General features: G+C 51.8%; 2 protein-coding genes and 1 non-coding gene across 6 annotated transcripts; 2 read left to right on the forward strand and 1 right to left on the reverse strand.

Annotated features, from left to right (window-relative positions):
* Positions 1-78: 78 nt before the first annotated feature.
* Mgat4b (mannoside acetylglucosaminyltransferase 4, isoenzyme B) lies at positions 79-9,847 on the forward strand. The gene is made up of 15 exons (NM_145926.3): positions 79-483; positions 5,424-5,609; positions 5,705-5,845; positions 5,935-6,068; positions 6,483-6,529; positions 6,768-6,881; positions 7,051-7,126; positions 7,308-7,422; positions 7,689-7,819; positions 8,020-8,127; positions 8,208-8,401; positions 8,827-8,905; positions 8,988-9,075; positions 9,154-9,266; positions 9,350-9,847. The coding sequence occupies exons 1-15, from the start codon at positions 387-389 to the stop codon at positions 9,371-9,373; spliced, it is 1,647 nt and encodes a 548-aa protein (NP_666038.3). The 5' UTR covers positions 79-386; the 3' UTR covers positions 9,374-9,847.
* On the forward strand, positions 6,989-7,050 carry Mir6919 (microRNA 6919). Its single transcript, NR_105884.1, has one exon. It is a non-coding gene; the product is annotated as a microRNA 6919 (primary transcript).
* A 1,357-nt stretch (positions 9,848-11,204) lies between the features above and the next one.
* On the reverse strand, positions 11,205-13,276 carry Ltc4s (leukotriene C4 synthase). Of its 4 annotated transcripts, none has more exons than NR_132733.1 (5): positions 13,122-13,276; positions 12,085-12,167; positions 11,938-12,008; positions 11,761-11,842; positions 11,205-11,345 (listed from the first exon to the last, which is right to left on the reverse strand). NR_132733.1 is itself a non-coding variant. In NM_001313968.1 (5 exons), exons 1-5 carry the CDS (start codon positions 13,177-13,179, stop codon positions 11,315-11,317), a joined length of 342 nt encoding a protein of 113 aa, NP_001300897.1. In that variant the 5' UTR covers positions 13,180-13,276; the 3' UTR covers positions 11,205-11,314. The 4 variants fall into 4 exon arrangements, 2 of the variants coding, with proteins under 2 accessions (NP_001300897.1, NP_032547.1); NR_132732.1 differs by having other exon boundaries at positions 11,205-11,456; NM_001313968.1 differs by having other exon boundaries at positions 12,085-12,184.
* Positions 13,277-27,694: the final 14,418 nt, after the last annotated feature.

Here is a 27,694-nt window from a genome sequence, read left to right on the forward strand (position 1 = left end):
CTACCCCGCCCCCTCGCGGTGCTCCCAGCGGCGGCGAGTGATGCGGCCCCTTTAAATCCCGGCCGCCCCGCCCTTCGCCCGTCGACTCGGCGGCGGTCCCGGATCCAGCCCGGCCGCGGCTCTTGCCGCCTTGCCCCAACCCTGCTCGGCCCCGGCCCAGCCTCAGATCGAGGCCGCCAGCACCGCGCACCGCGGAGGAGCAGCTCGCACGCGCCCTCCACCCCCGTCCCCATTCCCGCCCTGCCTGTAGCCTCCTCTCCCGGGCCCGCAGCTCCTCCGCGCTCCGGGGCCGGGGCCCCCGCCGCCTCCGGGCCCCCGTGCCCCGGCCCCGGTCCCCCGGGCCATGCGGCCTCGGCCCCGCCGGCGCCCGCCGCGCATCGGGGGAGATGAGGCTCCGCAATGGCACCTTCCTGACGCTGCTGCTCTTCTGCTTGTGCGCCTTCCTCTCGCTCTCCTGGTACGCAGCGCTCAGCGGCCAGAAAGGTGAGCCCCCACCCTGCCGCCGCCTGCTCAGGCCCGCACCGGGAGCACCTGAGCCTCTCCCATGCTCGCCCCACTTGTTTGCTTTTGGCATCACGAAATTCCCTGGTCAGGCCTGGCCGAGGGGAGCGAGTGGTTACCAGATCCCCGCCTCCGTGTGGCGCTCGGGACTGGCCTCTGCCTGCGGTTATCCCATGCCAGGGGCGGGCGCTTCCACTGGCAAGTTAAGGACCTATGGAGTTCCCACAGAGGGGCAGAGACACAAGGTCACAGAGGTAGTGTACCCAGAGAACCTGGTGCAGGCTCTTGGACAAGAGCTGGCACAGTATTGTTGAGACAGGTGAGGAGATAGAGCCAAGGTATCCATCTCCCTGCCCCATCCACTGTTGTGCTCTGCAGCAGCCCTGCTCCCGTGGGCGCTGCTCCCTGGGGGCCTACAGCCTCCTCCATGGCACCGAGCCCCAGGGTTCCTCTGTAGGGCCTCTTGAATAGCTAGCCCAGAAACCCTGATATGTGATCACTTTGTGGGGTTTCCTTGGCCTTTCCTGGTGCAGCTTCGAAGCTTGGGCTTGCTGGCCAGTCCACACTATGGCCTCCCAGCTTGGCCAGCCGTCTTGGGAGTAGAAGGACACAGGTCCTAGCACTGCTAGGAAGCCCCCTGAGCTAGGTTGAATGGTTTAAACTGAGTGGGAGCTGAGGAGTTCAGAGACCATGATCCACCCAGCCTGGACACAGGAGACTCTGAGCTGCTTCCTTCCTGCCTGCCTTCTGTTCTTCCTGTCATATCAGGCTGAGGTGGGCTAGCTCTCTCCCTCCCTCAAGCAGGCTCTCTGTTCCCAAAGGTTATGCTAAACGGGGAAGGGGAGGTCCAGGAAGAGGCCTGTGGCAAGTCCAACTCCTGGCATCAGGCTCCTGCCTGCTCAGCCCAGCCTCACCTCCTGTAGCACTTTCCCTATTTTAGTGGTAGTGGAGGTCTGGGCTGGTCTTGAGAGAATCACAAGTCAGGAACTCTAAGGAGAGATTCGATAGGGCCTGGCACAGAGAGAGTGTGGGATGGAATGAGCTATCAAGGGAGGGTATGGCCAGGGGACGGTTCTCTGAAGGTAGGGTGTGGCATCCAGAAGGGTACATTTTGAGCCCTTGGGAGAGTAGCCATGGAAAGCTATGAGGGCTGTAGTGGAGCCGTGTCGGAAGAACTGGGATCAGGTTGTTCCATTGTGGTTAGGGCCATTAGACTGTGTCTCATCCTCATTTGGTAGTGGTCCCGTGTGCTTCCTATGACAGTCACATGTCTCCATCTGATGTTAGGATACCTCCCGAGGGAGCAAGCCAGGAGACTAGCATTCTGAGGGCCTGGGGAGCAAGATCAGAGAAGAGTAGGGCTCAGATACAGAGTTCTTCCTCCTGAGGACAAGCCCTGTATGCATGGAGAGAGAGAAGTGACTGAGTGTAGCCTCAGGGCTGTACTGTTTCCATGGGTATCCAGCAAAGCCAGCTGACTAGAAGTCAGGAATCTTGACTGTGGGCCTTTCTCATTCTTCCACACAGACAAGTCAGTAGCAAACTCAGCTAGTCAGCCACTAGATTGAAGCTGGTTTCCACTTTGTAGCGGATATGGGGCTCAGGAGAGGAGGGTCCAGTACTTAGGGGAAGAGCAAAAGAACCGGAAGGGAGGATGTAGGCGGGGAGCCAGAGAGGAAAGAGGCAGCAGAAGCAGGGGTCACCCTAGAGCCTGGGTTAAGAGTGGGAAAGACTCAGACTTGGCCAGGTGCACCTAGGGTTTAGGACTCAGGTTCAAATCCAACCTTGGCTTTTATCTGTTGAAGCAGCCAGACATTCAGGAATCAAACTATAGCCTCAGCCAAACAGCTGCAGAGCTTGGACCTCAGGGAGACAGAGCCACACAGTCCTTCTCAGTGTCAGGGCCACGCTCTCACTGGATCCTTGCTCTCCTAGAGTCCTTGGGGACCGCACGACCCAGAGACAGAGTGGACACCTGCCACTCTCCACCTCGACTCCCTTCCCCCTTGCAGGTTTACAGCAGACCTTGGGCTGGGCTTGCGGTCTTCCTATGGCCCTGAGCCTATTTCCTCTAAGTACATATACAAAGTTTATACCCCAGCTTGGCTCCAAAATCTGTTTTCTCTGCCAAGAGAGAGCCAGGTGGAACACTGTGGTTTGTAGTCCTCAGGGTGTGTTAATTACCCTGCTTGTAGGGCATCACATGTTCCACACCCCGTGGAGTCTATTCTGGCACGGTCACTGCTGCAGTCCTCACCTGGGGCTAGGTCCAGCCTGCTTTCCTGGGATTGGAAGGCATGGAAGCCAAAATCCTCTGCTTCCTAGGAAGGCCTATCCTGACATGCTCCAGGTACCCAGAGAGACCAAAGAGTCCCCAAGCCCTTACCACTGACCTACCTCACTATCCCGCCCACTAGAGATGTGGGGTACCAGGATGGTCTAGCTTTAAGAACAACCCATGACCATGTGGTGGTGGCACATGCCTTTAATTCCAGCACACGGGAGGCAGAGGCAGGTGCATCTCTGAGTTTGAGGCCAGCCTGGTCTTCAGTGTGCGTTCCTGGACACCCAGGTTTACACACACACACACACACACACACACACACACACACACACACACCCTGTCTCAAAAGAAAAAAAAGAAAAGAACACAGCTTGAGTTTCTGAATTTGTAGGGTCCAAGGACAAGAGGGGACCTCCCAAGTCAGTAGACTTGGGAATAAGATGACCAGGCTCTTACAGGGAGCAAGAGCAGCACAGGGCCCGAAGAATATGATAGGCTGCTAAGGGAAAGGGCCTGTGGGGCTCTGAGAAACAACAGCAGAATTGGTGTGTGGGTGGGAGCTAGGCCCAGGAACCCAAGGGGCCCATTGCCTGCTGGTAAACAGACAGCACAGGCCTGAGGAGGAAGGAAGGCCAGGATAGGGATCCAGCGATGCCCAGGCCTGGATGATCAGGAAGATTCAGGGACCTGCTACCCACCATGACCCACCTGAGGCAGTTTCCAGAGCAGAGTAGGTCTGGTGGAAACACACACTCTTGTTAGACCAGTGTTACTTCCCCTGTTCTCTTCCACGGCCTCAGCTCAGTGCTGCTTGGGACACTGCCAGTGGCACAGGCTGCCCATTAGCTTCACTATGAGGAGAGAGCAGGGACTTCTCATCCAGGCTGTGGAAGGCACCTGTCTGTCTATGCCACTGTGAACTACTTCCCTGGCTGGCTCTGATGGCCTGGGTACCTCTAGCCCTCAACCCTGTCAGCTGCGGGTGTAGCCCAGTGCTGGGAGAGCAAGCTTGGGGCGGGCTCTCAGTGTTCCAGGGGTCAGGTTTCCAGGGTAACTTGGCCCCTTGAGCCCAGCTCTGAGTCTCACAGACCCTGTAACTTGATTCCCTCTTCTTCCTCCTTTGGGGCTGTCCCTAAACCTGGGTATGGCCTGGAACTTTAGCCTTGGATAAGACAGGGTATAAGATTGGGGGTGGGTGTTGCTGTTCAGGTAAGGAATGCCTCAGTCGAATCTGAATCCGAATCTGAATCCGTTTGGCTCTCCTGTCTCCGAGCCTCTCTTCCTCCTTGCCTGTGGCTTAAGTAACACTTAGACCTCTGCCTGGGTGGCTGCAGGAGGAAGTGTGTCCTGAAGTGACTCAACTTGCCTTGAGCTTCACCTTTGGCTTACAGACACTAGGGTTAGCTCACTCTAAAGCCTTTCTGGGGACATTTTGCCCAGCCAAGGATTTGGTGCCTGGGGATGGGATGGGATGGGGATCAGAAAGGCTTCCTAGACTAACAGACGAGGCCTTGAAGGCTAGGTCAGACGATGTGGGATCCAGACAGAAGAAACAGCGTGTGCACAAGCTAGACACTGGACAAAGGAGAGGGAGGCATATGTGAGAGCTAATAAAGAGGGCAGAAGCCAGCCAGCCAGCCAGCCAAAGGCCTTGAATGCCCAGGCTGGCAGGAGCTGCTGGCCCCTTGCCACCAAAATATGGTTTATCCTACTTGTTCTTGATCCCTGCTAGAGCAATGAGGCCAGGTGGTTCTTATCCTGGGGACTCTTCTCCACACTCACAGCCTCACTTAGGGACCCAGGTACTTCTGCACTGCTCATATCTGGGCCCAGCAACTACCAGCTCTGGAGTCATTTGAGGTTGGGGCACCTGCTAGTTAGAGGCTCCTGGGCTAGTCACCTTCATCTGTTGATCTGAGCATGCAGGTGGACTGGGCTGGGGGTGGGTGTGAGATGGAAAGAACTCAGCGAATGAGCAATTAGTGACAACCATGCTCGAGGAGCAGCCCCTGCCCCCCCCCCCCAGGAACACATAGTCACAGGTCCTATGCCCAGGCTCAGGCCTGAGGGCTAGAGTCTGAGGAGGCTGACTGTGCTTATAGGGCCTTAAGAATGGGGTTGTCTGTTCTCCAAACCTTGAAAGAGGACAGGAGAGGAGTAGAAGGCTGGCTGGGGTTTGGGTGTTCCTTGAGGAAGGACAGTGTCCTTGTACTCTGGATGCGACTCTGGATGTCTGACTCCCAGCAAAGGGCACAGGCTGCAAAAGCAAGAGGGGATTTTGGGAGCCAGTGGGTGGAGAGGATTCAGTCAGGCTCTTCCAGCCTGTGCGTAGGACTGGGAGATCATATCCCCTTTCCACCTTATACAAGGTATCCTTATTCCTATGTATCCGCATTAAAGGATGAGATAACAGGGTGAAGGGAACGATAATCCTCTTGCTGGGGGCTTTTCAGCCCCAGGCTGAGCATCAATGTAACTTTACATGAACTGGTACGTGCCTAGAGGAAGTTGGGGTGTGGCGGGCATACCCTTACAGGTTTGCTCTTGCAAACCTGTTCAGTGATGACAGGAAATGGGTTTTCAGAAGGGCTATTTCCTGGTATTAACCTGTGTGTGCCACCTCCCTACTCTCCAACAGGTGACGTGGTGGACATTTACCAGCGCGAGTTCCTGGCTCTGCGAGACCGTTTGCACGCGGCTGAGCAAGAGAGCCTGAAGCGCTCCAAGGAGCTAAACCTGGTGCTGGAAGAAATCAAGAGGGCAGTATCCGAGAGGCAAGCGCTGCGGGACGGAGAAGGCAATCGCACTTGGGGCCGCCTAACAGGTGAGCTCCAGCGGGGTGGGGTGGATGGAAGGCTGCAGGATTGTGCTGTTTTCAGACCCAGCAAAATCTCACCTGTGCCTTTCTCAACCACCCAGAGGATCCGCGACTGAAGCCGTGGAACGTCTCGCACAGGCACGTACTTCATCTGCCCACCGTCTTCCACCATCTGCCGCACCTGCTGGCTAAGGAGAGCAGTCTGCAGCCCGCAGTGCGAGTGGGCCAGGGCCGCACCGGAGGTATGGGCGTGGCCCGGGAGGGGCGAGTGGCGGGCAGAGAGGCTGTCCCCTGGAGCCCTGTCCAGTGTCACTCCTCCGCGCCCCTGCAGTATCCGTGGTGATGGGCATTCCGAGCGTACGGCGCGAGGTGCACTCGTACTTGACTGACACATTGCACTCGCTCATCTCGGAGCTGAGCCCGCAGGAGAAGGAAGACTCAGTCATCGTGGTGCTGATCGCCGAGGCAAGTAGTCCAGGGCCTGGGGATATATGAATTAAAAAAAAAAAAAAAGAATGACGTAGTTGGGGGGGGGCGGGAGAGGGAGTCGCGGAGGGGGGGGGATGACAATCAGAATTGTAGTCATAAGTTTCATGCACAAATGGATCAAGACAAAAAGTTAAAAAGAAAGATGCATCTTTGCGCCCTCTTGTGGAGAAACTGGTTCCCTTCAACACCTGCTTGTACCTCAATAGGCTGTTTTCTGAGGTAACCGTGACCACAGCTAGGCCCGGCCCCCAGCCCCACCCCATTGGGCACTTAGGACAGGGAGCCTTACTCCCGTATATGGGGACATCCGAAGTCCGAACTCCTGCCCGATTCCCCCCTCCAGACTATTTGGGGTGCTAGCTAAGCTAAATGTCCTGGGTCTTCCCACAGACTGACCCACAGTACACTTCGGCAGTGACAGAGAACATCAAGGCCTTGTGAGTACAGACAATTGGGAAAGGTGGCTGGAGGGAGGGTGGTCTGCCTTGTGTGGGGAGGGGCTTCCCTCCTCGGTGAAAAGAGGAAAAGGAGGTGAGGGCCTTGCCCTTTCTGAAGCCCCAGGGCCTCAGTAGGGTAGTGGAAGAGGGCCATCTGCTTAGAGGCAGGTCTGGAGAGCTCCCACCCGTCTTTTGCCCTTGGAGGCTGCACACCCACTGGGTCTTCCTCCACACCTAGGTTCCCCACAGAGATCCATTCTGGGCTCCTGGAAGTCATCTCCCCTTCCCCTCACTTCTACCCTGACTTCTCCCGCCTTCGAGAGTCCTTTGGGGACCCCAAGGAGAGAGTCAGGTACTTAATACTCTGTGCCCTCAAGAAGCTACCATCATTGTCTCCTCGGAGGTCTGTGTGTGATGGGTGGGGTGGGGAGTGGGCAGAGTGGGTCCTACCTGCCTCTCTGCGGTAGGCCACTGGAGGTGGAATTGTCTCTGCCTCTGAGGCTCCTCCTCCTGGCCCACAGGTGGAGGACCAAACAGAACCTCGATTACTGCTTCCTCATGATGTATGCACAGTCCAAAGGCATCTACTATGTGCAGGTCAGCCTGAAGCTTTTCTTCTGCCCCCTACCCCCACCCCGAACCCTGTCTGACCTGAGCAGTAAGCCTTGACCTGCTGCTCACCCTGGCCTCCTCTGCACAGGGTCCCACTTGAGTGAGGGACCCACTAATGCTCTTGGCCAATCCTGAGTCCCAGCTCCCTTCTGTTCCCTCTCTGCAGCTGGAGGATGACATTGTAGCCAAGCCCAACTACTTGAGCACTATGAAGAACTTTGCCCTCCAGCAGCCCTCCGAGGACTGGATGATCCTGGAGTTCTCGCAGTTGGGCTTCATTGGTAGGCTACTCCTGTGCCGGCCCCACCTGTGCCCCTCTGTCTACCGTCTCTCAGCCCCAGTACCTTGCTAGTGAGCCTTGCTGGAAGTGCCCTCTGTATGAGGACATCCCAGGGACCCCAGCCCTGCCCTGTCTTCTTGGTCCACACGTGCCCAAAGTCTGCCCACTGGGTTTGTTGTGAGACATTCCACAGGGTCCCCACAGGGCTGAAGGAACAGGGTTAGTGGTACTCCCCACTCAGAGCCCTTCCCTGACTTCCTCTCTCAGGGAAGATGTTCAAGTCACTGGATCTGAGCCTGATTGTGGAGTTCATCCTCATGTTCTACCGGGACAAGCCCATAGACTGGCTCCTGGACCACATCCTGTGGGTGAAAGTCTGCAACCCTGAGAAGGATGCGGTGAGCAGGGGACACTTGAAGTCAGCACAGGGAAGGAAGGCAGGTCCCCAGCTGCCAGCTCACACTGTGTTCCTGGCTGTGCCTCTATAGCAAGGAGAGGAAACTGCTGGCTGAGGAAATCCCCCCCTCCTCCCCGGTTATCTTGAGCCCAACCTTGAGTGTGGGCTGAGCCGAACCCTAAGGCGCCAATCTGTTCACAGAAACATTGTGATCGGCAGAAGGCCAACCTTCGGATCCGCTTCAAGCCGTCCCTTTTCCAGCATGTGGGCACTCACTCATCACTGGCGGGCAAAATCCAGAAACTGAAGGTGGGGTGTGGCGCGGTGTGGACCGAACGTGGTGGAGGCAGGACTGGAGGGTGGCACTCATGTCTGTTGTACCTCCCCAGGATAAAGACTTTGGAAAGCATGCTCTCCGGAAGGAGCACGTGAACCCACCGGCAGAGGTGAGCACAAGCCTCAAGACGTACCAGCATTTCACCCTGGAGAAGGCCTACTTGCGGGAGGATTTCTTCTGGGCCTTCACACCTGCCGCAGGAGACTTTATCCGGTTCCGCTTCTTCCAGCCACTGCGCCTTGAGCGGTCAGTACTCCCTGGGAAAGAGGACAGGGTGAACACCAATTAGAGGCCTCAGCATATAGTCCTGGGTCTTTAGGTACTCCTTCTATAACCCCTGAGGTAACTATTTGCCCCATCTTAACCCCCCATGCCTCGGTTTCCTTACTGAACAGCACTACCCATAATAGTACTTCCTACCTTGTGTGGACCTAGGCAGGTAGATCTTTAATACTTAATGACACTTGTTACCACAGTCACAGGGTAAGACCCTGGCTTCCTTGCACTGCCCATGGACTGTCCAAGATGGCGCCTCACCTCTCCCAGCACCTGGTTACCCATCTAATATATTTCTAGCCCAGGCGTTGCCCTTCTCTCTGCTGGGCCTGGACAGTGGGTCTGGGCAGTACCTCATCTTTACAACAGCTCACAGGCCTGCTTGGCATCTGTAGGTTCTTCTTCCGAAGCGGGAACATCGAGCACCCGGAAGATAAGCTCTTCAACACTTCTGTGGAGGTGCTGCCCTTTGATGTGAGTATGGGCCGGCTGTGGGTGGGAGCTGACAGCGCCTCCTTCTGGCCAGACACTTCAACCCTGCTGCTTTGCCCTTTAGAACCCCCAGTCAGAGAAGGAGGCCCTTCAGGAAGGCCGCTCAGCCACTCTCCGGTACCCTAGGAGCCCAGATGGATACCTCCAGATTGGTGAGTAGGGCGGGCCTGTGTGGGCTGGGCTTTTGGGTGTTGCTTTCGTGTTTACATCTAGGCACCGCGCTCCCACAGGCTCCTTCTACAAGGGTGTAGCTGAAGGAGAAGTGGATCCTGCCTTTGGCCCCCTGGAAGCACTACGTCTCTCCATTCAGACTGACTCCCCGGTGTGGGTCATTTTGAGTGAGGTAAGATCAGCTGGGATGGGACTAAGCATCTAGACCATAAGAAGTCCCAAGACTCCTGCTCATCCTAAGCCCGACTCTTCCAGATCTTTCTGAAAAAGGCCGACTAGAAGGCTTCCAAGGGTGCTCTGTGGCCGGCTCTGGAGCCCACGGTTCCGAGGGTGTCGCTGCTACTGCTGCTGCTGCCCCAGAGGACCAGGCATATCCACCCCACCTGGAGGGTTCTGCCTGGCAGGCGGCTCGGGCTGGCCTGGGGTTCACCGCTGGCCCGGAGGCCCCAGAAGCTGGTGCTGCTCCTGCCCGCCGGGCCGCGGGAGAGGCAGGCGGCCCCCCACACTGTGCCTGAGGGCCGGCCTGCTGCCGCCCAAAAAGAACTGAACCGAACCGTTTGCCCCTGGCCGGTGGTCTTGAGCCGGGCCGTTAGAAGAGCTTTTTCTTGGGTGCCCGCCGTGTGCGGCGCAAACACTGGAATGCATACACTACTTTATGTGCTGTGTTTTTTATTCTTGGATACATTTGATTTTTTCACGTAAGTTCGCATATACTTCTATAAGAGCGTGACTTGTAATAAAGGGTTAATGAAGTATGTGTCTCATAGGTGAATGTTCCCAGTTCTAGCCAGGCGTTTGCATGTTGCCTGCCTGTATTTGGCCTATCATTTTGGGTTCCCAAAACTTGCTGGTGGTGGGGATAGGGAGGGGGAAGGCTGGCTCACCTGTGCTGCGAGACTATTACCCACAATTGGCTGGCTCCTGGCAGGTTACTTGGTGAAGATGACTTTGACCTCTGTCATGCCAAGGACTAAGTCCCAGACCCTCCTTTACCATGTCAAGTGTCTGTTGGCATACCTCAACGTAACGTCATGTTTACTTAGCAGGAAGGTCGTGACCACTGAGTCTGTAACTGGGGGTTTCATGCACCCAAAGTTGTGTCTACTTATCCTATAGGAATTCTCGTCCAACGAGTTCTCAGATCCTCTTGGTCTAGCATCACATAACCCAGCACAGCTATTGTACAGACCTGAGCCCCTGAGTGCTGGGGGTGGGGTGGGGGGGGGTGGTGTCCACAATTTGACATCATCTCCTCCCCTTCTCCCTACCCCGCCCCCATAGTCCTTAGTATCTTTGTCCCAGCTTGTCTCATATAATAGGATCTTGGTGTGTGTGAATGAGGGGGAGGCACACTGTTGGAAAGGGACTGAGACAGTCAGGGAGCCCTGGAACTCACTGTAGCTCAAGCTGGCCTTGAATTTATGCCTCAGCTTCCCAAGTACTAGGATTGCAACTCAGAACCACAGCGCCTGGCTCATACGGTGGTCATCTCTAAAATAAATGGCCATCTCCACCCGCCGGAGGGCTTTCCCACACATTCTTAGGCCTGTTTAAGAGCATTTTTGCTGGCCAGGTAGGTTAAAAGTCATTTTGAGGTGTATTGTCAGTAGGCCTACCTAAGTCCGGTCCTCTTCAAACATCCAGAGATCCACTTGAGAGAACCTATCACTGACTACATTTTTGGCCACACTCACTGCTGTGTGGCCTTAGCTGGGGTGTCCTGAACCTCTATTTGGAGATTCAGCACTGATCAAAAACAGGGACCCAGATCTCACTTAGGAAAAGACTTGATAGGTTCTAGTTGGGAAGTCAGGGCTGGGTGTTGGGGGACACGAAGGCATACAAGATAGAATCCAACACCTGAGGCTCAGCTTGAGAGGAAGGTGAGCCCCAAGTACAGAAAGGTGGGTGAGGGGTGGCTATCTCTGGAAAGAAATGTCAAGGCAGAGGTAGCTGCGCAGGCAAGGTGTTGTCTAGAAGACAGTACAGTGATAAGAACGAATCCAAGCCTGCCTATGCTGGCCTATCCAAGCCTCCCAAAGCCTGGCTGCATCTGTCTGGGGTTTGGGCTCTCCAAGCTGCGGTAAGCGACCCTCTCAGACCCAGAGAATGCAGACGGAACCGTCGTGGGAACTTTAATTAAAAACTGGGATTCGGGGGCGGGCACCCCAGCGTTTTGTTCGAAGATCTCCAGTTCTGCTGATTCGGAGGGCCTTCGCCTCAGGCCATCGGCAGGAGCATCTGGAGCCATCTGAAGAGCGCAGTCCGTAGCGTGCCGGGGAGGAAGTGGACTAGCAAGCCCAGTGCAGCCATCGCCACCAGCAGCCAGAGTGCGCGCGCGCTCGCGTATAGGGGAGTCAGCCTGCGGGTGGCGCTCAGCGGGAGCGGAGCCAAGCCCCCCCCGCCTCCACACAAGGCCCCGCCCCCTCCATGCTAGGACTGCCCCCAGGCCTAGGCCCTCCCCCTCCAGACTAGGCCTGCCCCGCAGGCTCAAGCCCCTCCCACTCCGGGCTACACCGGCTCGCTAGGGCTAGGTCCGCCCACCCGCTGTCCCCAGATCTCTTTCCATGGGTCCCCTGTGGCCGATCGCCGCCTCCCACCCTTTGAGCGGCGTTGGGGAGCGACCCTCCCCTGCAGTGCTTTCCCGGAAGTCCGGCCAGAGTTACCTGAGTTGCGCTGAGCGCGCGTATCCCTGGAAATAGCGGAGGCGCGCGAACAGGTAGAACAGTCCGCACAGGGCTGCGGCTCCTGCGAGAGTCGATGCAAGGCGACGCGGTGAGCACGAGCTCCCGCCATCCGGGATCACCCCCACCCCCGAAGTGTGCCCCCACGCTGCCCCGCACCTTCGTGGAAGAAGATGCCGGCGACCCAGAGTGTGGCGAGGAACAGCGGAAAGTACTCGCTGCAGTTTACCCTGCGAGGGGTAGGCTGGGTGAGCGCGTGGTTCACCTTGGCTGACACCCGAACCCGCCCGGACCCGCCGCGCTCACTGGGCTCGGAAGACGCGCTCGAACTCGGGAGGGCCAGAGGTGAGCGGCGGCGACACGTGGAAAGCCCTTCGTGCAGAGATCACCTGTAGGGAGAAGTAGGCTGCGGCCGTGGGGGTGTGGGAGTCAGGTGTGGTGCTCCGCAGATCTGGAGCGGGATCCGTCCCTTAGTTCCCCTCTCCTTGCCTCTCACTGAGCGACTCTCTTCTAATGCCCTTCTCCCACCTGCCCCATCAGTGGTGTTCAATGGAGAGGCCCTGTAGGCCTGAGGGTTGATTGACTAGGGTGATGCGCGGCTGAAACACCTGCCGGTGGGAGGAACCTTAGAAGACTTTACTCCTGAACGATTTGACTTGCAAAGCACAGGCAAATGCCTACCTCCCGTTCTGCAGGTCTGGACCCCCTGCGTAGGCAATGGACCAGGGCAAAATTGGCTGTATTCTTTAAGGAACAAGGAAGCACACGTTCTGTGGCTAAGGGACCCTGGTTTCCCCTCTACAGAATCAGCCAGAAGGGACTCTGCCACAAGCCAGAGTCAGTCTAGCTTGGGTCTCAGTACCACCACACAATAGCATAAATTCTTGTCTCAGTTTCTGTTTAGACATCATGGACCCAGCCTTAAATCTGGCAGATACTGTGCTCCAGATGCGTGGAGTTGGGACTCTCCCAACCTAAGCCCATAGCTATTCCACTAGTCACTGTATTGCACTCCCAAACAGATACCAGCTCCCACCACAAGGCAGGCACCTCAAGTGGCCCCTCAGCAGGGTGGCCATCCTTCACCTGGTCCTCCCCTGTAGACACTCCTTAGAGAGTGTCTATACCTGCTCCAGGGAAGTGGGGACTTCTCAGCTGGAACTTTGGCCCTCCAACAGTTCTTGAATTGCTTGGACCTTGGTACCAGGAGGCTAGCCTAGAAGCCTCCTGTCCTTCTCCTGAGCCTGGGCCTGCCAGCACCCCAATTCCCTACCCCAGGAGCCTGAAGAGAGCAGACTACAGGATGTAAGATCCACCCACCTCCCAGACAGGAGCCAGCCCACCTTGCAACAGAACTCCCACGAGGGTGACGGTAGCCAGAAGAGCCACTTCGTCCTTCATGTTGCCAGCCACAGGCAGAATTAGCTTTGGTGTTCTTCTTATCGCCCAGTGTGCTACTCAGACGCTGGCCCAGGAGAGGAAGAGCCTCGGCGCTCTCCACCCCTTTGCAGTAGAGGCGGGGAGGGGTGGGGATATGACTGTATCCACAAAGGCAGGGAGCCTGGCCAGGCTGGGAAGGTAGAAACCAGTGCTGTGGACAGCTTGACCACTTCCTTCCAGTTGTTCCTGGCCTTTCCGTGCTTAGTCCTGTGGTGGCGGAACTCATGCTGCTCACCCAGGCTCCCTCTGACTGCTCACCCATGCCCCCTCTAGCCTTGTGTGTTTCCAGCTACCATATCATCTAGACCCTGCATCCTTGGTAGTTTCCCACTGGCCTTTCAGACTTCCCCTTCATCCAGGGTTTACCCTAGGCTCTGGGCTCCTGGACTCCCACCCCTGACTTCCCCTACCCCAGTGATGACTGGGTCTGTATTCCCATCCAGGGCTACTCTGTAATGTCTAGTGCTGACACACCCTTCCCAACTCCCTATGGCTTCATAATGTCCAGGTGTCCCCAGCCACAATGGACCTACCCATGTTCTTCTTCCTCCTTGGCATCCTGAGGCCCATCCCCCTCAGAGCCCCAAAGGCTCATGAATGATATTTTTTATCCTTGGTTATGGGGAAATACTTGTCTCTAGGCTGGTGTATTTGCCCAGCATCCTACTTGGCTCCAGGCACTGACCCTTCCCTTCCTTAGCCTAGTCCTTTCCACACCAGACAAAGCTGACAACTCCCCACCACTGCCACACTTGTGGTGTAGTCATGTGTGCCGATGTTGACAGAAGAGAGACCCAGTTCTGGAAACTTCCATTAGCAGTCTGGGAAAGGAAGCTTAAGAGTACAGAAGCTGAGAAACTCTTGTTGTCGAGCCCTGGGGGCCACCTTGTGTGGTGTGTGCTCCTGGACTGTTCTTCCTTGTGAAATAGCCACTTCTCTTTTCCGATGAAGCTGGTTTGAGGTAGATTTGGTCAGCAGTGGCAAAATCCAGATCCATCTGGAAGAGTGGACGGAGCCATAGGTGAAGGGCGTGAACCAGCACAGGACAGGAGAGGAGCGTGTACTGGGGAACTAACAGGTCCTAGGCCACACTCCTGTCCCTGCAGCCAGCTTGGCCATATCATGGGTGTCATAAGACAGGGTCACCCTTGGGAGCTTCTGCTTCCCCACAGCCAGCCTCCGTCCTCGTTGCCTGAGGCCTTGGTCCCTGTGGACTCCCCAGAACCCCTTCGGTCTCTTTGTTCATTATTGCCCTCAGAAGATCTGAGGCCTACCTGCTGGGGCTCTGCAGGTTTCTCAAGATCACAGTTGGGTCAACGCTGGTCCTTGCATTACACCAACGTGTAATAGCAGTAGCTGGTGCTCTGAACTCAAGGAATGGTCAGGACACAGGCGTTCCAGGGCAAGATGGGCCTGCACCATGCCAATGCTTGGGTTCCAAACTTCAGGAGGCTGCAGTTGGGGCAGCTTCCGGGAGGGAAGGCATTGAAAAGGCAGAACAGGGCTGGTGAGATGGCTCAGTGGGTAAGAGCACCCGACTGCTATCTGAAGGTCCAGAGTTCAAATCCCAGCAACCACATGGTGGCTCACAACCATCCGTAACGAGATCTGACTCCCTCTTCTGGTGTGTCTGAGGACAGCTACAGTGTACTTACATATAATAATAAATGAGTCTTTAAAAAAAAAAAAAAAAAAAAGAAAAGGCAGAACATAGGATACAGGCAGGCCATGCTCCTATATGCCCATGTGGATAGTGTGCCTGTCTGCGTGCCTGTCAGCAAATGAACATCTCTGCGTGTCTCTGCGGTGAGCGTGGGTGCTCGCCGGTGCAGGCTACAGACAAGTCTATGTCTTGTGTTACTTCAGGCTCTGCTCTGCCAACCTTACATTTCCTCTCAGGCCCATGTGTCCTCCCATCAAAGTTCATTCTCTCTGGCCTGGCCACAGGAAACAGAGGCTTGATATCAGCAACTTCTCAGGAAGTCCCTGAGCAGATGTTCAGGGCAGGGACAAGGGGCTTGGTCTTTGACTCCCTCCCTGCATCCTTTGATTCTTCTCCTTGTACTTGGTTTGCCTAGCTTCTAAGGGCTCCACTGGACCTGCCCACCCTCTGACCAAAGAGCCAGTCCTGCAGGCACCAGCATCTTCTTCCCTGAGCTCTGCATGGTATACCTTTGCTGGCTCAATCCTTAAATGGCTCTGAGGAACCTTCTGGATGCTGAGTTCATGGTTAAACTCTGACCCGGTGGAAAGGTCAGTGGACCATGAGGGTAGAGAGAAAACATTGCTACTGTACTGGACATCAGCCACAGTGCACTGTCAGGCCCTTGACTCTAAGCTGTAAGTAAAAGGTATATTGTGTGCCCATGATCCCTGCACATAGGAGGCTGGGGCAGGAGGATGGAGAGTCTTAGGCCAGCCTGGGCTACATAAGAGGCCTGCTTCTATTTTAGACTCATTAAAAAAAAAAACAAAAAAACAAAAAAAACAGCAGGGAAGAATTCCCATAGGGCCAGGCAGTGGTGGCGCAGGCCTTTAATCCCAGCTCTCAGGAGGCAGAGGCAGGCAGAGCTCTGAGTTCAAGGCCAGCCTGGGCTACAGAGCAAGTTCCAGAGTAGCCAGGGCTACATAGAGAAACCCTGTCTCAAAAAACCAATCAAGTACATTTCCCACATGCCAATCCCTAGCTTCCTCCAGTGTTAATTATCTTGTATAGCCAGAATATGGGCCTGCAAACCCACACATTAGCACAGACAGAATGCCATCCGGCCATTTACAGATCTTACTCATCTTCCAATTGTCCCCTCAAATAGTACCAAGGGCTCAAAAAAGATGTTACATTGTGTCAGACACACGAAGCCACATATCGTTTGATTCTATAAACACAAAGTGGCCAGAAAAGGCAAATTGTACTATAGAAGGTGAAAAATGCATTCTGTGATTAGCTGGTGCTGAGAGCATTGGGGTGACTCTATGTTCAGTGTGTGAGGTACTGGAGATTGAATTTGGGGTTTTATACGTCCTTAGCAGGTGTTTTACCACTGAGCTATGTCCCCAGTCCACTTTTTATCTTACTTTTAAAAAAAAGAAAAAAAAGAAAAAAAAAAAAGGATTTCACTGTTTCCCAGGCTGTAAACTCATTCTTATCTCAGACAAGACTTGGAACCAGGCTTTTCCCCTCAGCTGGGATTATTGGCTTGCACCAGAAAGCCCATGACCATCTTAAAAGATCAAGGGAGGTGTGGTAGCACACGCCCTCAATCCCAGCACTTGCCAAGCAGAGGCAGGCAGTTCTCTGTGAGTTCTAGGTCACCCTGGTCTACATAGTGAATTCCAGGCCACCTTAAAAAAAAAAAAAGTCTTCATTACTTGCTAAAACATTTTGGAGTATTTACTCAATTTGTGTATATGTGTGTACATGTATGGGTGGGTGGGGACATCTGCAGGCTCCTTGGTCAGTCTCTGTATTCCTTTGAGGCAGGCTCTCTCCCTGAACCTCGGGCTCACAATTTCTCAGGTTAAAACTCAGCAAGCTCTGACTTGGAGCTGGGATTGCAGCCCGAACTGGACTCTTACCTTGTAATGCGAGTGTTGGGAACCCAAACACTGGTCCTCGTGATCAGACAGCAATCGCTCTTTACTCTGAGCCGCCTGTCCTCAGTCCCCAACTGAGATGTTTTTAAAGTGGTGTATGAACACTTCTCGGCCTTTGGCTAAGGTGTAGAAGTGACTTACGGTTTTGTTTGCACATTTAGGTAAACACTAAAAATAATTTAATTGTATGTTTATAAAGTTGTTTTTAAAAGCAGTACCAGCCGTTTGTGGTGGACCAGGCGTGTATTCCCAGGATTCAGGCGACTGAGACAAAACTTTGAAGTTTGGTCTGCACAGTGAGTTCCAGGGCATTCTGAGTTACAGACTAAAACTTCTTCTCAAGAAATTAAACAAACAAATTAATTAATCAATTGACGTATTACAAAGGATGTATTCTTTTTACCCAGGCCTTCTTCCCCAAATACCACCTTTAAGAAAATTAAGCATTTATCAGCCAGGCGTGGTGACAAATGCCTTTAATTCCAGCACTCAGGAGGCAGAGGTAGGTGGAGTTTGAGTCCAGCTTGGTCTACAGAGTTCCAGGATAGCCAGGGTTACACAAAGAAACCTTGTCTTGAAAAAACAAACCAATCCCAGTTACCCCAGTAAATTAACACGAATGGATGTGAGCTAATCTCTACATTGCTAGGTTTCATTACTAGAGGCAAGCTATTTTATATAGAAAAGAGCTTTTGTTAGGGACGCAAAGACCAAATAGCAGGCTGCTGTACAGGTCGTTGAGGGCTGCAGGCCTCTGGTGTGTGTGTGTGTGTGTGTTTGTGTGCGTGCGTGCGTGTGTGCGTGTGTGTATGTTTGTTTGTGTGTGTGTGTGTGTGTGTGTGTGTGTGTGTGTGTGTGTGTGTGTGTTTTCAAAGTTCATGGAGGGAACGTGGACCGTATTTGGCTATCTTTTTCTGGTCTGTTTTGTTTAGCTGAAAAGCATCCTTGATTTCTTCCTAAGTAAGACACAATTCTGTTCCTCGCTCTGGCTGTTTGTTTTACTTTAGTTTGTAGGGTTACTTTGTAGTCCCAAATATAAACCAGCTTGGCCTTGAACACATAGAGATCTACTTGCCACTTAAGTGCTGGGATTGCAGGTGCGCCCCACCATACCTGGCCTTAGTTTTTCACGATTTTAATGCTGTATAGTGTCTTTGTAATCAATAATGTATATTGGGTGAGGGGGATGAGGCAAGGTCTCATATATTCATGTAGCCTAAGCTGACCCCATACTGAGTATGACTTAAACTCCCAACCTTCTGCTTCCATCTCCCAAATATTGGGATTACAGGCATTTGTTACCATGCCTGGCTATATACATTGGTTTGGTTTATTTCATTCATTCATTCATTCATTCATTCATTCATTCATTTGATAATGTTAAAACAACTTAACTTTTTTACTGTAGTTGCTATTTGGTCATGGTGTATAATTATTTTGTATACCTCCAGATTCCATTTATTAGTCTTTATTGAAGACTATCAACACTTTAAATCTTTAAAATGTATTTTATGTCATCATCATTAAAATAAAGCCAATATTGAATTGGGTGAGGAGCGTACACCTAAAGTCCTGGCACTTGGTGAGACAAAAGCAGGAGGGCCACAAATCCTAAATCCGTAACTTAGTGAAACCTTGTCTCAAAATACAAAATAAGAAGCCGATTGGGGGTAGAAATTTGAGTGCTGGTCTGGGTGCACAGTTGGGAGGAAGGAGGGGGTCCCATTTTGTGAACCACCCTGGCTTGAAACCCTCTTGGAGGACCTCAGTCATGGCTCAATATTGTATCCCAGCTGAGAATCGACACCTAGTAAAAGGTGATTTAGTGATGTCAAACCAAACTCTAGTTTTGAAGTCTGTGATGATGTCAAATGTCTAGACACAGTGTTCACAGTTGACAGGCTCTGAAGGAAGTCTCTCACCCCGGGACCTTGAGATTCCGGTTCATGTGGCTCTGGATACAAACTTCCCCTTTCTGACCCTCAGCTGCTTCTTCAAAACCTATTTTTGGTAGTATGCACTGGTTTTGTTTGTTTGTTTGTTTTGTTTTTTTTTCGAGACAGGGTTTCTCTGTATATCCCCTGGCTGTCCTGGAACTCACTTTGTAGACCAGGCTGGCCTCGAACTCAGATTGCCTGCCTCTGCCTCCCAAGTGCTGGGATTAAAAGTGTGTGCCACCATGCCCGGCTCTGCACTGTTGTTATAGCAACACTTTGTCTTCATTATTTTCTCTGGTTTCCTCTGTAGAGACCCACCGGTGTGTTTACTCGTGTGTGTGTGTGTGTGTGTGTGTGTGTGTGTGTGTGTGTGTGTTTCATCTTTCTCATGTGTGTGTGTCTCTCTTTGCCCCCCTCCATGCACCCCCTCTCTTTTGGTTAGGGTCTTCCAGGCTGGAATTCACTCTGTAATCAAGGATGACTTTGAACTCTGGTCTTTTTGCCTCTACCTCTTAAGCTGGCATTCTGCGTGTTCCCATTGTGCCTGGCTTTTATTCGATCCTGGGGATTGAACCCCAAGTTTCATGCAACTATGCTTTCTGATGAGCTACATCTCTAGCACACCCCATCATTTCACCATAATGAGTCATAACTTGAGTATCCTCCCACTAAGATACTCCACCAGGGATGGCTAGGATCTCCCTGACACAGGCAGAATCCCACTTTGGCTCCTTGGCTTTCAGACTAAGAAGTATCAGAGGAGGACAGTCAAATAGGATCAGAATTGTTACTCACTATGGGAAGAGTTTGAGCATCCCTAGCTATCCACCAGGGACTGGTTCCAGGACCCCTTAGCATGCTAAAATCTGCAAACATTTAATCTTATATAAAATGGGGTAGTGTTTACATAGAGCTTACACACGTCCTCCCACGTCTTTAAACCACATCTAGATGGCTTGTAATTTTTAATACAACACCAACATTATGTAAATACTTTTACTGTTTGGGGAAACAATGACCAGGGAAGGAACTCTGCACACGTCTGGTACAGATGCAAGTTTTTGTTCTCTGAATAGCTGCCATTCAAGATTGGTTGGATTCTCATAGCTGGAACCTGTAGTTTCAAAAATCATATTGTAAGCTGGATATGGATGAAGACAGGAGGATCATGTGTTCAAGGCCAGCCTGGGTTACATGGTGAGACTTTGTCAATGGCAGAGCTCTTGTTTAGCACACAGGAGGCCTGGTTTTGATCTTCCACTATAAAAACAAAATTAACAAAACAAGATAAAACCCTCAAAACATTCTTGTACCTAGGAAGCTAAGACTTAGCATCTCCGTTGAAGGGGATGGGTGGCTCCCATTATGACCTTCCTTGAAGAGTGCAGAGGAAGGGTTGTTCCCATTATGACCTCAGTTCTTTCACCATCTGACCTCTGTAAGAACCGAGGAGGCCTTTATTAGCAGTGGGTTAGTGCAGACTCAGCCAAGTGGAGGCTGGGTCCCAGCTGCAGGGCCGTGTGTGGTCTGGGAGTGTGATTTTCAGCTATTGATGTGGTCCCATCCCTTCTCACCTAAAACCACAGTGCTCCAGCCTGTAGAATGAACGGCCGGCCTTCCACATTTACAGTCTTGCCAGACAACTGTTCATGTTAGGTTGATGTTGTTTGTTTTAAGACAGTGTCAAGCCCCTGCTGGCCATGAGGTTTCTAAGTAGCCGAGGATGGCCTTGAGTTCCTGGTTCTTCTGTCCTGATTTATGTGGTGATATGACCAACCAAACCCATAGACTCATGCATGCCAGGAAAGCACACTACCAACTCAGTTACACCCTATTTTGCAACCCCCTTTTTGTTTGGGTGTAGGTTTTTGTTTGGTTTTGTTTTTGTTTTTTGAGGCAGGGTTTCTCTGTGTAGCCCTGACTGTCCTGGTACTCACTCTGTAGACCAGGCTAGCCTCGATTGTTTTGTTTTTGAGACACGGTGTATCTGTATAGCCCTGACTGCCCTGGAACTCAATATAAGACCAGGCTGGCCTCCAACTTGTGGCAATCCTGCCTCTGAGTGTTGGGTTACACGTGTGTGTGGCCACAAATGGCTCAAGACCATCTGTTTGGGCCATTGCATTAATAACATCATGATCAATGACAGGATGGGCAAGCAAGGCCACATGCATCCACTGGAGGCTTGGTAGGAACAAACACTGCAGAAGGTGAGGAGCCCTGCACATATTTAGGGTCCCATGCTTGCTTTCTCAGTGAGGTCCACCTTGCAGTGTCAGATGCCCCCTCAAAGGAGATGTAAGTTACTGGGCTTTTTGTGCTGCTACCTCTTAACCAAAAAGGGAGCATAAGGCTTGGCCTCTCTGGGTTCACATATGGGAATCCCACTATGACCCACTTAGACACGAAGGAAGGCAGCCAACTGTGAGTGGGGCTCAGCAGGAAAGGGCTTTGTGTCAGGCGTGATGGTGTATCCTGGAACTCTCTCTGTAGACCAGGCTGGCCTCAAGCTCATAGATCCACCTGTCTCTGCCTACCGAGTGCATGCTGGCATTAAAGGCGTGCACCACCACCACCAGGCTATGGTGCACAATTTTAATTGTGCGCTTGGGGAGCAAAGGCGGGTAGATTTCTTTTAAATTTATTTTTTATGTATATAGGTATTTTGTGTGCGTGTGTATCTGTGCACCATATACTGAGAGTTGTTTGAATCGTTAGGTTTGACCCTTAGCTTCACAGGCAATCCTGACGGCACATCCCTGTAATTCTACTACGAGGAAAGTGGAGGCTGAAGGATCAGGAGTTTAAGGCCATCCTCAGTCCAAACTGAGGCCAGCCTGAAAACCTGAGATGCTATCTTTATTTTAAAAAAAAAGGAAAGGAAGGAAGGGAGGGAGGGAGGGAGGGAGGGAGGGAGGGAGGGAGGGAGGGAGGGAGAGAGAGAGAGAGAGAGAGAGAGAGAGAGAGAGAGAGAGAGAGAGAGAGAGAGAGAGAAAGAAAGAAAGAAAGAAAGAAAGAAAGAAAGAAAGAAAGAAAGAAAGAAAGAAAGGGAAGGGGAGGGGAGGGGCTAGAGAGTTGGCTCAGTGGTTAAGGGCACTTGTTCTTGTGAAAGGCCTGAACTCAATTCCCTGAATCAGCCTGGAGGCTCACCACCTCCTTAGGCAACAAGCACTCAAATAGTGTACAGACACAGACACACAAAATGCTGAAAATCACAGCTGGTGGTGGCGCACATTTTAAATCCCAACACTCAGGAGGCAGAGGCAGGTGGATCTCTCTGAGTTTGAGACCAGCCTGGTCTACAGATTGAATTCCAGGAAAGCCAGGGCTACACAGAGAAACCCTGTCTCAAAAGTAATAATAATAATAATCTAAAACAAAATAAGATAAAGGATTGGAGCGATGGCTCAGAGGTTAAGGTTCTGGCTGCTCTTGCAGAGGATCCAGGTTCGATTCCCAGCACCCACATGGTGGCTCATAGACATCTGTAACCCCAGTTCCATGAAATCTGAAACCTTCTGACCTCTACAGGCACTAGGCACACACATGACACACCGTTATAGACACAGGCAAAGCATTCATACACATAAATTAAAAAATTAAAAAAGAAGAAAGGTGCTAGGGTTGGTGTATGTGACTAATTGTAGCACTCAGGAGGCAGAGACATGGGATTCACCTCAAGTCTGAGGGCAGAGCAGTCGATAGAGTGAGTTCTAGGTCAGCCAGGGCTGCATCGGGAGACCCAGTCCGTGGTCAGTTGCTTCGGCCTATGGTGAGGCACGTCATCAGTATGGAGTTACCTGAGGGCAGGGACTTGGCTGGGTACTTCCAGGTTCTCAGGTTCTTATTCAAGATCAAAATTAAAGCTCACAGAGGTTGCAAAGTAGCAATGAGTTTTACTCAAAAGCAAAGCAATTAAACATGTCTGAACAATCCGCAAGAGTACAGCAAGGTAGAGGAGAGATGTTACAGGGCCCGACTGACTGCCGGGAGCTTCTTGCTGAGAGTTGGAGTTTAGGTGGCTATTTTGATTGATGTATTAGGTCAGACGGTTGGTTTTTCCTGCTATACCTGGCCCTTCCCATAAAGCACAGCCCAATGCAGGTGAGGTCCTCTGCTGCTTGCAAGTTACCTGGTGCATTGTTATGGGTGAAGTGTGCCTCAAGCTGCCCAAATAATTATTAGAAAAGAGATATGTGGGCTGGAGAGATGGCTCAGCGGTTAAGAGCACTGACTGCTCTCCCAGAGGTCCTGAGTTCAATTCCCAGCAACCACATGGTGGCTCACAACCATCTGTAATGGGATCGGATGCCCTCTTCTGGTGTGTCTGAAGACAGCTACAGTGTACTCATAAATATGAAAGAAAGAAAGAAAGAAAGAAAGAAAGAAAGAAAGAAAGAAAGAAAGAAAGAAAGGGGAAGGAAGGAAGGAAAAGAAAGAAAGAAAGGAAAGAAAGAAAGGAAGGAAGGAAGGAAAAGAAAGAAAGAAAGAAAGAAAGAAAGAAAGAAAAAAAGAGAGAAAGAAAGAGAGAAAGAAGTTTTTAAAAAAGAAAGACAAGAGCTATGCATAGCACAACCAATGGAGTCCCAGATTACTAACCTAGTTCCTATGCTTGCTTTCCTTGAGGGGGAGAAGCAGAGCTACTTTCACCACGGTGCTCAAGAAACAAAGACAGGGTGTGGGAGAGCAGCACTCTCTTCCAGAGGACCCACATTCAATTCTCAAACCCACATCGGAGCTTAGAACCATCTGTAACTCTTCTTCCAGGGTATATGATGCTCTTTTCTGGTCATCAGGCATACACATGGTGCACAGACACACATGCAGATAAAACACATATGAAGAATAAAATAAAATTAATTATCTTTAAAAGGAAGCAAAGATATAGGTAGAGTTGGGGACCTCTTCAAGGTCACATTCCACTGATGTCACTTCCTCCCACTAGGATCCTCCTCCTCCAGTTCTGCCACCTCCCAGTTGTACCGTACGCTATCGACCAACCTTTAGCATAGGCTGGGGGGGTTGGGGGAGGGGGAGGATTTACGATCCAAACGTTAACAGTAATTTTGCCTTTTGCATTCAAGCCTGTAGCTCACAAGGACTTTGCTTATGTGTCAGGTTGAGGTTGCATTTTTCCCCCCTAAATTTTGAGCAAAGGCTTGTGGGTGGGGTGGGGTGGAAGTGGACACTTGGAATCGTTTGTTTAGATTGAATGTGTGTGAATGTTTCAGCTGCATGTATGTATGTGCACCACACACATCCTTGGCGCCTGTGGCCTGAGCTGGGAGTCAGATCCCCTGTAAGTGGACTTGTAGAGATGGTTTAGAGATGCTATGTAGGTGCTGGGAATCAAATCTGGGTCTTCTGCAAGGTCACCAAATGCTCCCAGCAGCAGCTGGGGCTGGACATGGAACATCGTACATTTCCCGCAAGTGCTCTACCCTGACCTGAACCCCCAGCCTACAAAAGACTTAAAAACATAATTCTAAGCTTAAAATGTGTAAGAACGTGACAAAGAATTGCAGTCTCCCTTTAACCGGAGTTCTTATCTTCCTACCACAGTTGACACCCACCCTGTCCCCCATCTCCAGGTATGTTCTTGCAAACATCCCCCCCCCCTCCCCGACCATTTTAGGATAATTTGGAGGCAAAATGTCCGCAGGAATGTTTTGGTTTGTTGCGCTCAGAAACTGGGACATTCTGTTGTATAGTTACATTACAGTTGTCACAATGAACACATACATTGAGACAACACTCTGACTAACAAACCTCAGCCCGACAGTTCTGGTTGCTCCAGTACTGTGCTGTGGGGCAAGGAACTCCTGTGCCGAGCTGCTTTCAGTTCCATTGTTCTCTCGCTGTCCTGGAACTCTCTAGGTAGCCAGGTTGACCCTGAACTCACAGAGATCCCCCTGCCTCTTCCCCCAGAGTACTGGGACTAAAGGCGTGCACGTGCCTGCCTCTCTTTTTTAGATTTATCATTAATTATGTATATGCATGTGAGTATCTGCACACAAGTGCACAGGCCTGAGGCGGCCAGAGTGTGGGATCTCCCTGGGGCTCAGAGTTACAGGTAATTGTGAGCCTTTTGATATAGAAGCTGGGAACCCAACTGGGGTCCTCTTCAAGAGCTGTAAGTACTCTTATACACTGAGCTGTCTCTCCATCCCCTTCCTTCCTTCCTTTTTTCCTTCCTTCCTTCCTTCCTTTTTTTTTTTTTTTTTTTTTTTTTTGGTTTTTTCGAGACAGGGTTTCTCTGTGTAGCCCTGGCTGTCCTGGAACTCACTCTGTAGACCAGGCTGGCCTCGAACTCAGCGATCCTCCTGCCTCTGCCTCCCAAGTGCTGGGATTAAAGGCGTGTGCCACCACTGCCCAGCCCTATTTTTACTTTTTACAACCCAGTGTTTTTTATTTACCCATGTCTGTGGTTATGTGTTTCTGCCTTGCTGCTGATGTGCCACTAAGGAGAGGTGAGACACAGTCTAAGATAGAGGCCTCAGCCTGTGTTTCTCTGGGTAAAAACAACTAGGGCTGAGACAGGTGTGGTTCTCAAACTCCTTGCACCCAGACATCACTGGGGACCACAAGGAATTAGGAATGGGGTTCTGAGGGCCCTTGATGAGCCTGGGATGGGGCAGAATCTGGCTTAGCTCGGAGTGAGTGCCAGAAGTGCAGAGGGGTTGGAAGAGGGGCCTGTCTATGGGAGACTTAGGCACAGCTCTGTATGATGAAGGAGACAGTCCTTGCTTGTACAAATTGTTTTATTCATGGAGGATGAGGATGCATGTGCCTTACTCAGGGTGAGCCAGAGATTCAGTATCGTTTGCAGGGAGGGATGCCCAGAAAGGGAAACTCATTGGCTAAACACAGGGCCTATCTAGGTACCTCATTAGCATGGAGAACTCTAGGTTCTGTGCTATGTGACTGGTTACCATGGTCCTCTGAGTGGGGTGTTGTGATCACGTGCTCTAGAACAGGAAACTGGTCTGGAGTTCAAACTCCTGGCATCCTGGCATTCTTTTTTTTTTTTTTTTCAAGACAGGGTTTCTCTGTATAGCCCTGGCTGTCCTGGAACTCACTTTGTAGATCAGGCTGGCCTCAAACTCAGAAATCCGCCTGCCTCTGCCTCCCAAATGCTGGGATTAAAGGCGTGCGCCACCACTGCCCAGCCTGGCATTCTTTCTTTTCTTTTCTTTTCTTTTCTCTTCTTTTTTTTTTTTTTTTTACTTTAGGTTTGTGACTATACTGTACCTGTCTTCAGACACCCCAGAAGAGGGCATTGGGTCCCATAACAGATGGTTGTGAGCCACCATGTGGTTGCTGGGAATTGAACTCAGGACCCTTGGAAGAGCAGTCAGTGCTCTTAACCACTGAGCCATCTCTCCAGCCCCCCAGCCTGGCATTCTTAATTATGAGATTTTTATGGTTTCTGAACTTGGTACAACCTGTTCTTCTGTCTGGTAGCGCAGTCTACTGTCCCATACATGTCTTAGTTAGGTTTTCTGTTGTTGAAACAAAATTGGCTTGCACTTCCATATTGCTGTTCATCACCAAAAGAAAATCAGGGCGGGAACTGAAACAGTGCAGGATCCAGGCAGAAGCTGGTGCAGAGGCCATGGAGGGATGCGGCTTACTGTCCCTGCTTCACATGGCTTGCTCAGCCTGCTTTCATCTAGAACCCAGGACCATCATCCCAGGGATAGCACTGCCCACAGTGGACTGGTCCCTCCCCATTAGTCACTATAAAAAATGTCCTACAGACTTGCCTGTAGCCTGATCTTATGAGGACATTTTCTCAGTTGAGGTTTCCGCCTCTCAGGTACCTCTAATTTGTGTGTCAAGTAACATAAGTCTGCAGTGCATCCCGTTGTGCCATCAGCCTAGGGGATGGGGTCTGTGGCCCCACTGATTCCCAGATGCCTGTGTGTTGCTCCAGATGGAGCGGGCTGGCTGCAGCTGGACAGATAGATACCTTTCCCTTTGGCTTCTTCCTTTTTCTGACCACTTCGAGAAGCTGTGTGGACCCTTAGAGTGTTGTTGTTGTTGTTGTTGTGTGCACACAGTATAAGTGTTCATTAGTCACAGAAGAATGACACCCCAGACTCAAATAGTACGTAAATGCAGAGTGTTTTATTCTGCAGAAGTCCAGCATGCTGCAGTCTCCATTATCAAGATAGAGAAACAACCAAGTGAGCTCGCAGGCCTGATTTAAAGCTCATCAGGGGAATTCCAGCAACCTTTATCTTGCTCCATCTCTAGGGACATTCCAGAGCCATTACCAGGCCATGGGGGCTGGAAAACTGTTTCTGGGGAAGTCTGGAAACTGCTGCTGACCCGTTGTCCTTGCCTCAGGCCAGGGCAGCTTCTGAGGCCTGGGACTTGCCTGGACTTGCTCAGTTCTTGGAAACAGAGTTAGGCCTTGTCTCCTGAACTGCCAGTGTGAAGCCTGTCATGGAGTCAGATCAGCCTTCTCAACAGCTATCCTCAGTGTGTGTGACACTTAAAGGACAGCTTTGAGGAATCCGCTTCTCTTTGAGGAATCTCTTCTTAGATCACTAAATCAGATGATGGCTGAGGTGTGTGTTAGGCCAGCTTCTGCTCAGCCTCGTCTTGCTCAGCCTCAGGGGTCGGAGGTGGGGGTCGGACTCTCAGCTGGTGGGTCAGCGGCTTCTGTCTTTGCCCTTTGTGGTTTGGGGTTCCCTGGGATCTGTGGGCAGACGAAGTTGTGGATGCTGAGGTTGAGTCGCCTGCTGACCTTGGTTGGGCCTTTCACTTTTACTGCCATCCTCTCTAGGCTGTCTTTGGCAAGGAAGGCTTTGTGGAATTCTGGTCTGTAACTGTATACGCGCTGTCTCACTGGCCGACCCTCCTGTCCTGCACTGTGGTTGTTAGCAGCCTCCATCACTCTCCTGGTAGAGGGGGGTGGAAACTGGTCTGTGCAGTTT

This window comes from Mus musculus, chromosome 11, assembly GCF_000001635.26.
Source record: "Mus musculus strain C57BL/6J chromosome 11, GRCm38.p6 C57BL/6J".
Taxonomy (NCBI): Eukaryota; Metazoa; Chordata; class Mammalia; order Rodentia; family Muridae; genus Mus; species Mus musculus.

Excerpts from the sequence above, each read along its gene's own strand:
- Mgat4b (NM_145926.3), top strand. The coding sequence starts at position 387 with ATGAGGCTCCGCAATGGCACCTTCCTGACGCTGCTGCTCTTCTGCTTG. Across the intron at positions 484-5,423 it reads AGCGCTCAGCGGCCAGAAAG|GTGACGTGGTGGACATTTAC; the intron begins GTGAGCCCCCAC and ends ACTCTCCAACAG. Across the intron at positions 6,530-6,767 it reads ACAGAGAACATCAAGGCCTT|GTTCCCCACAGAGATCCATT; the intron begins GTGAGTACAGAC and ends CTCCACACCTAG.
- Ltc4s (NM_008521.2), bottom strand. The coding sequence starts at position 13,179 with ATGAAGGACGAAGTGGCTCTTCTGGCTACCGTCACCCTCGTGGGAGTT. Across the intron at positions 12,009-12,084 it reads GAGCGCGTCTTCCGAGCCCA|GGTAAACTGCAGCGAGTACT; the intron begins GTGAGCGCGGCG and ends TACCCCTCGCAG. Across the intron at positions 11,843-11,937 it reads CGGCATCTTCTTCCACGAAG|GAGCCGCAGCCCTGTGCGGA; the intron begins GTGCGGGGCAGC and ends CGACTCTCGCAG.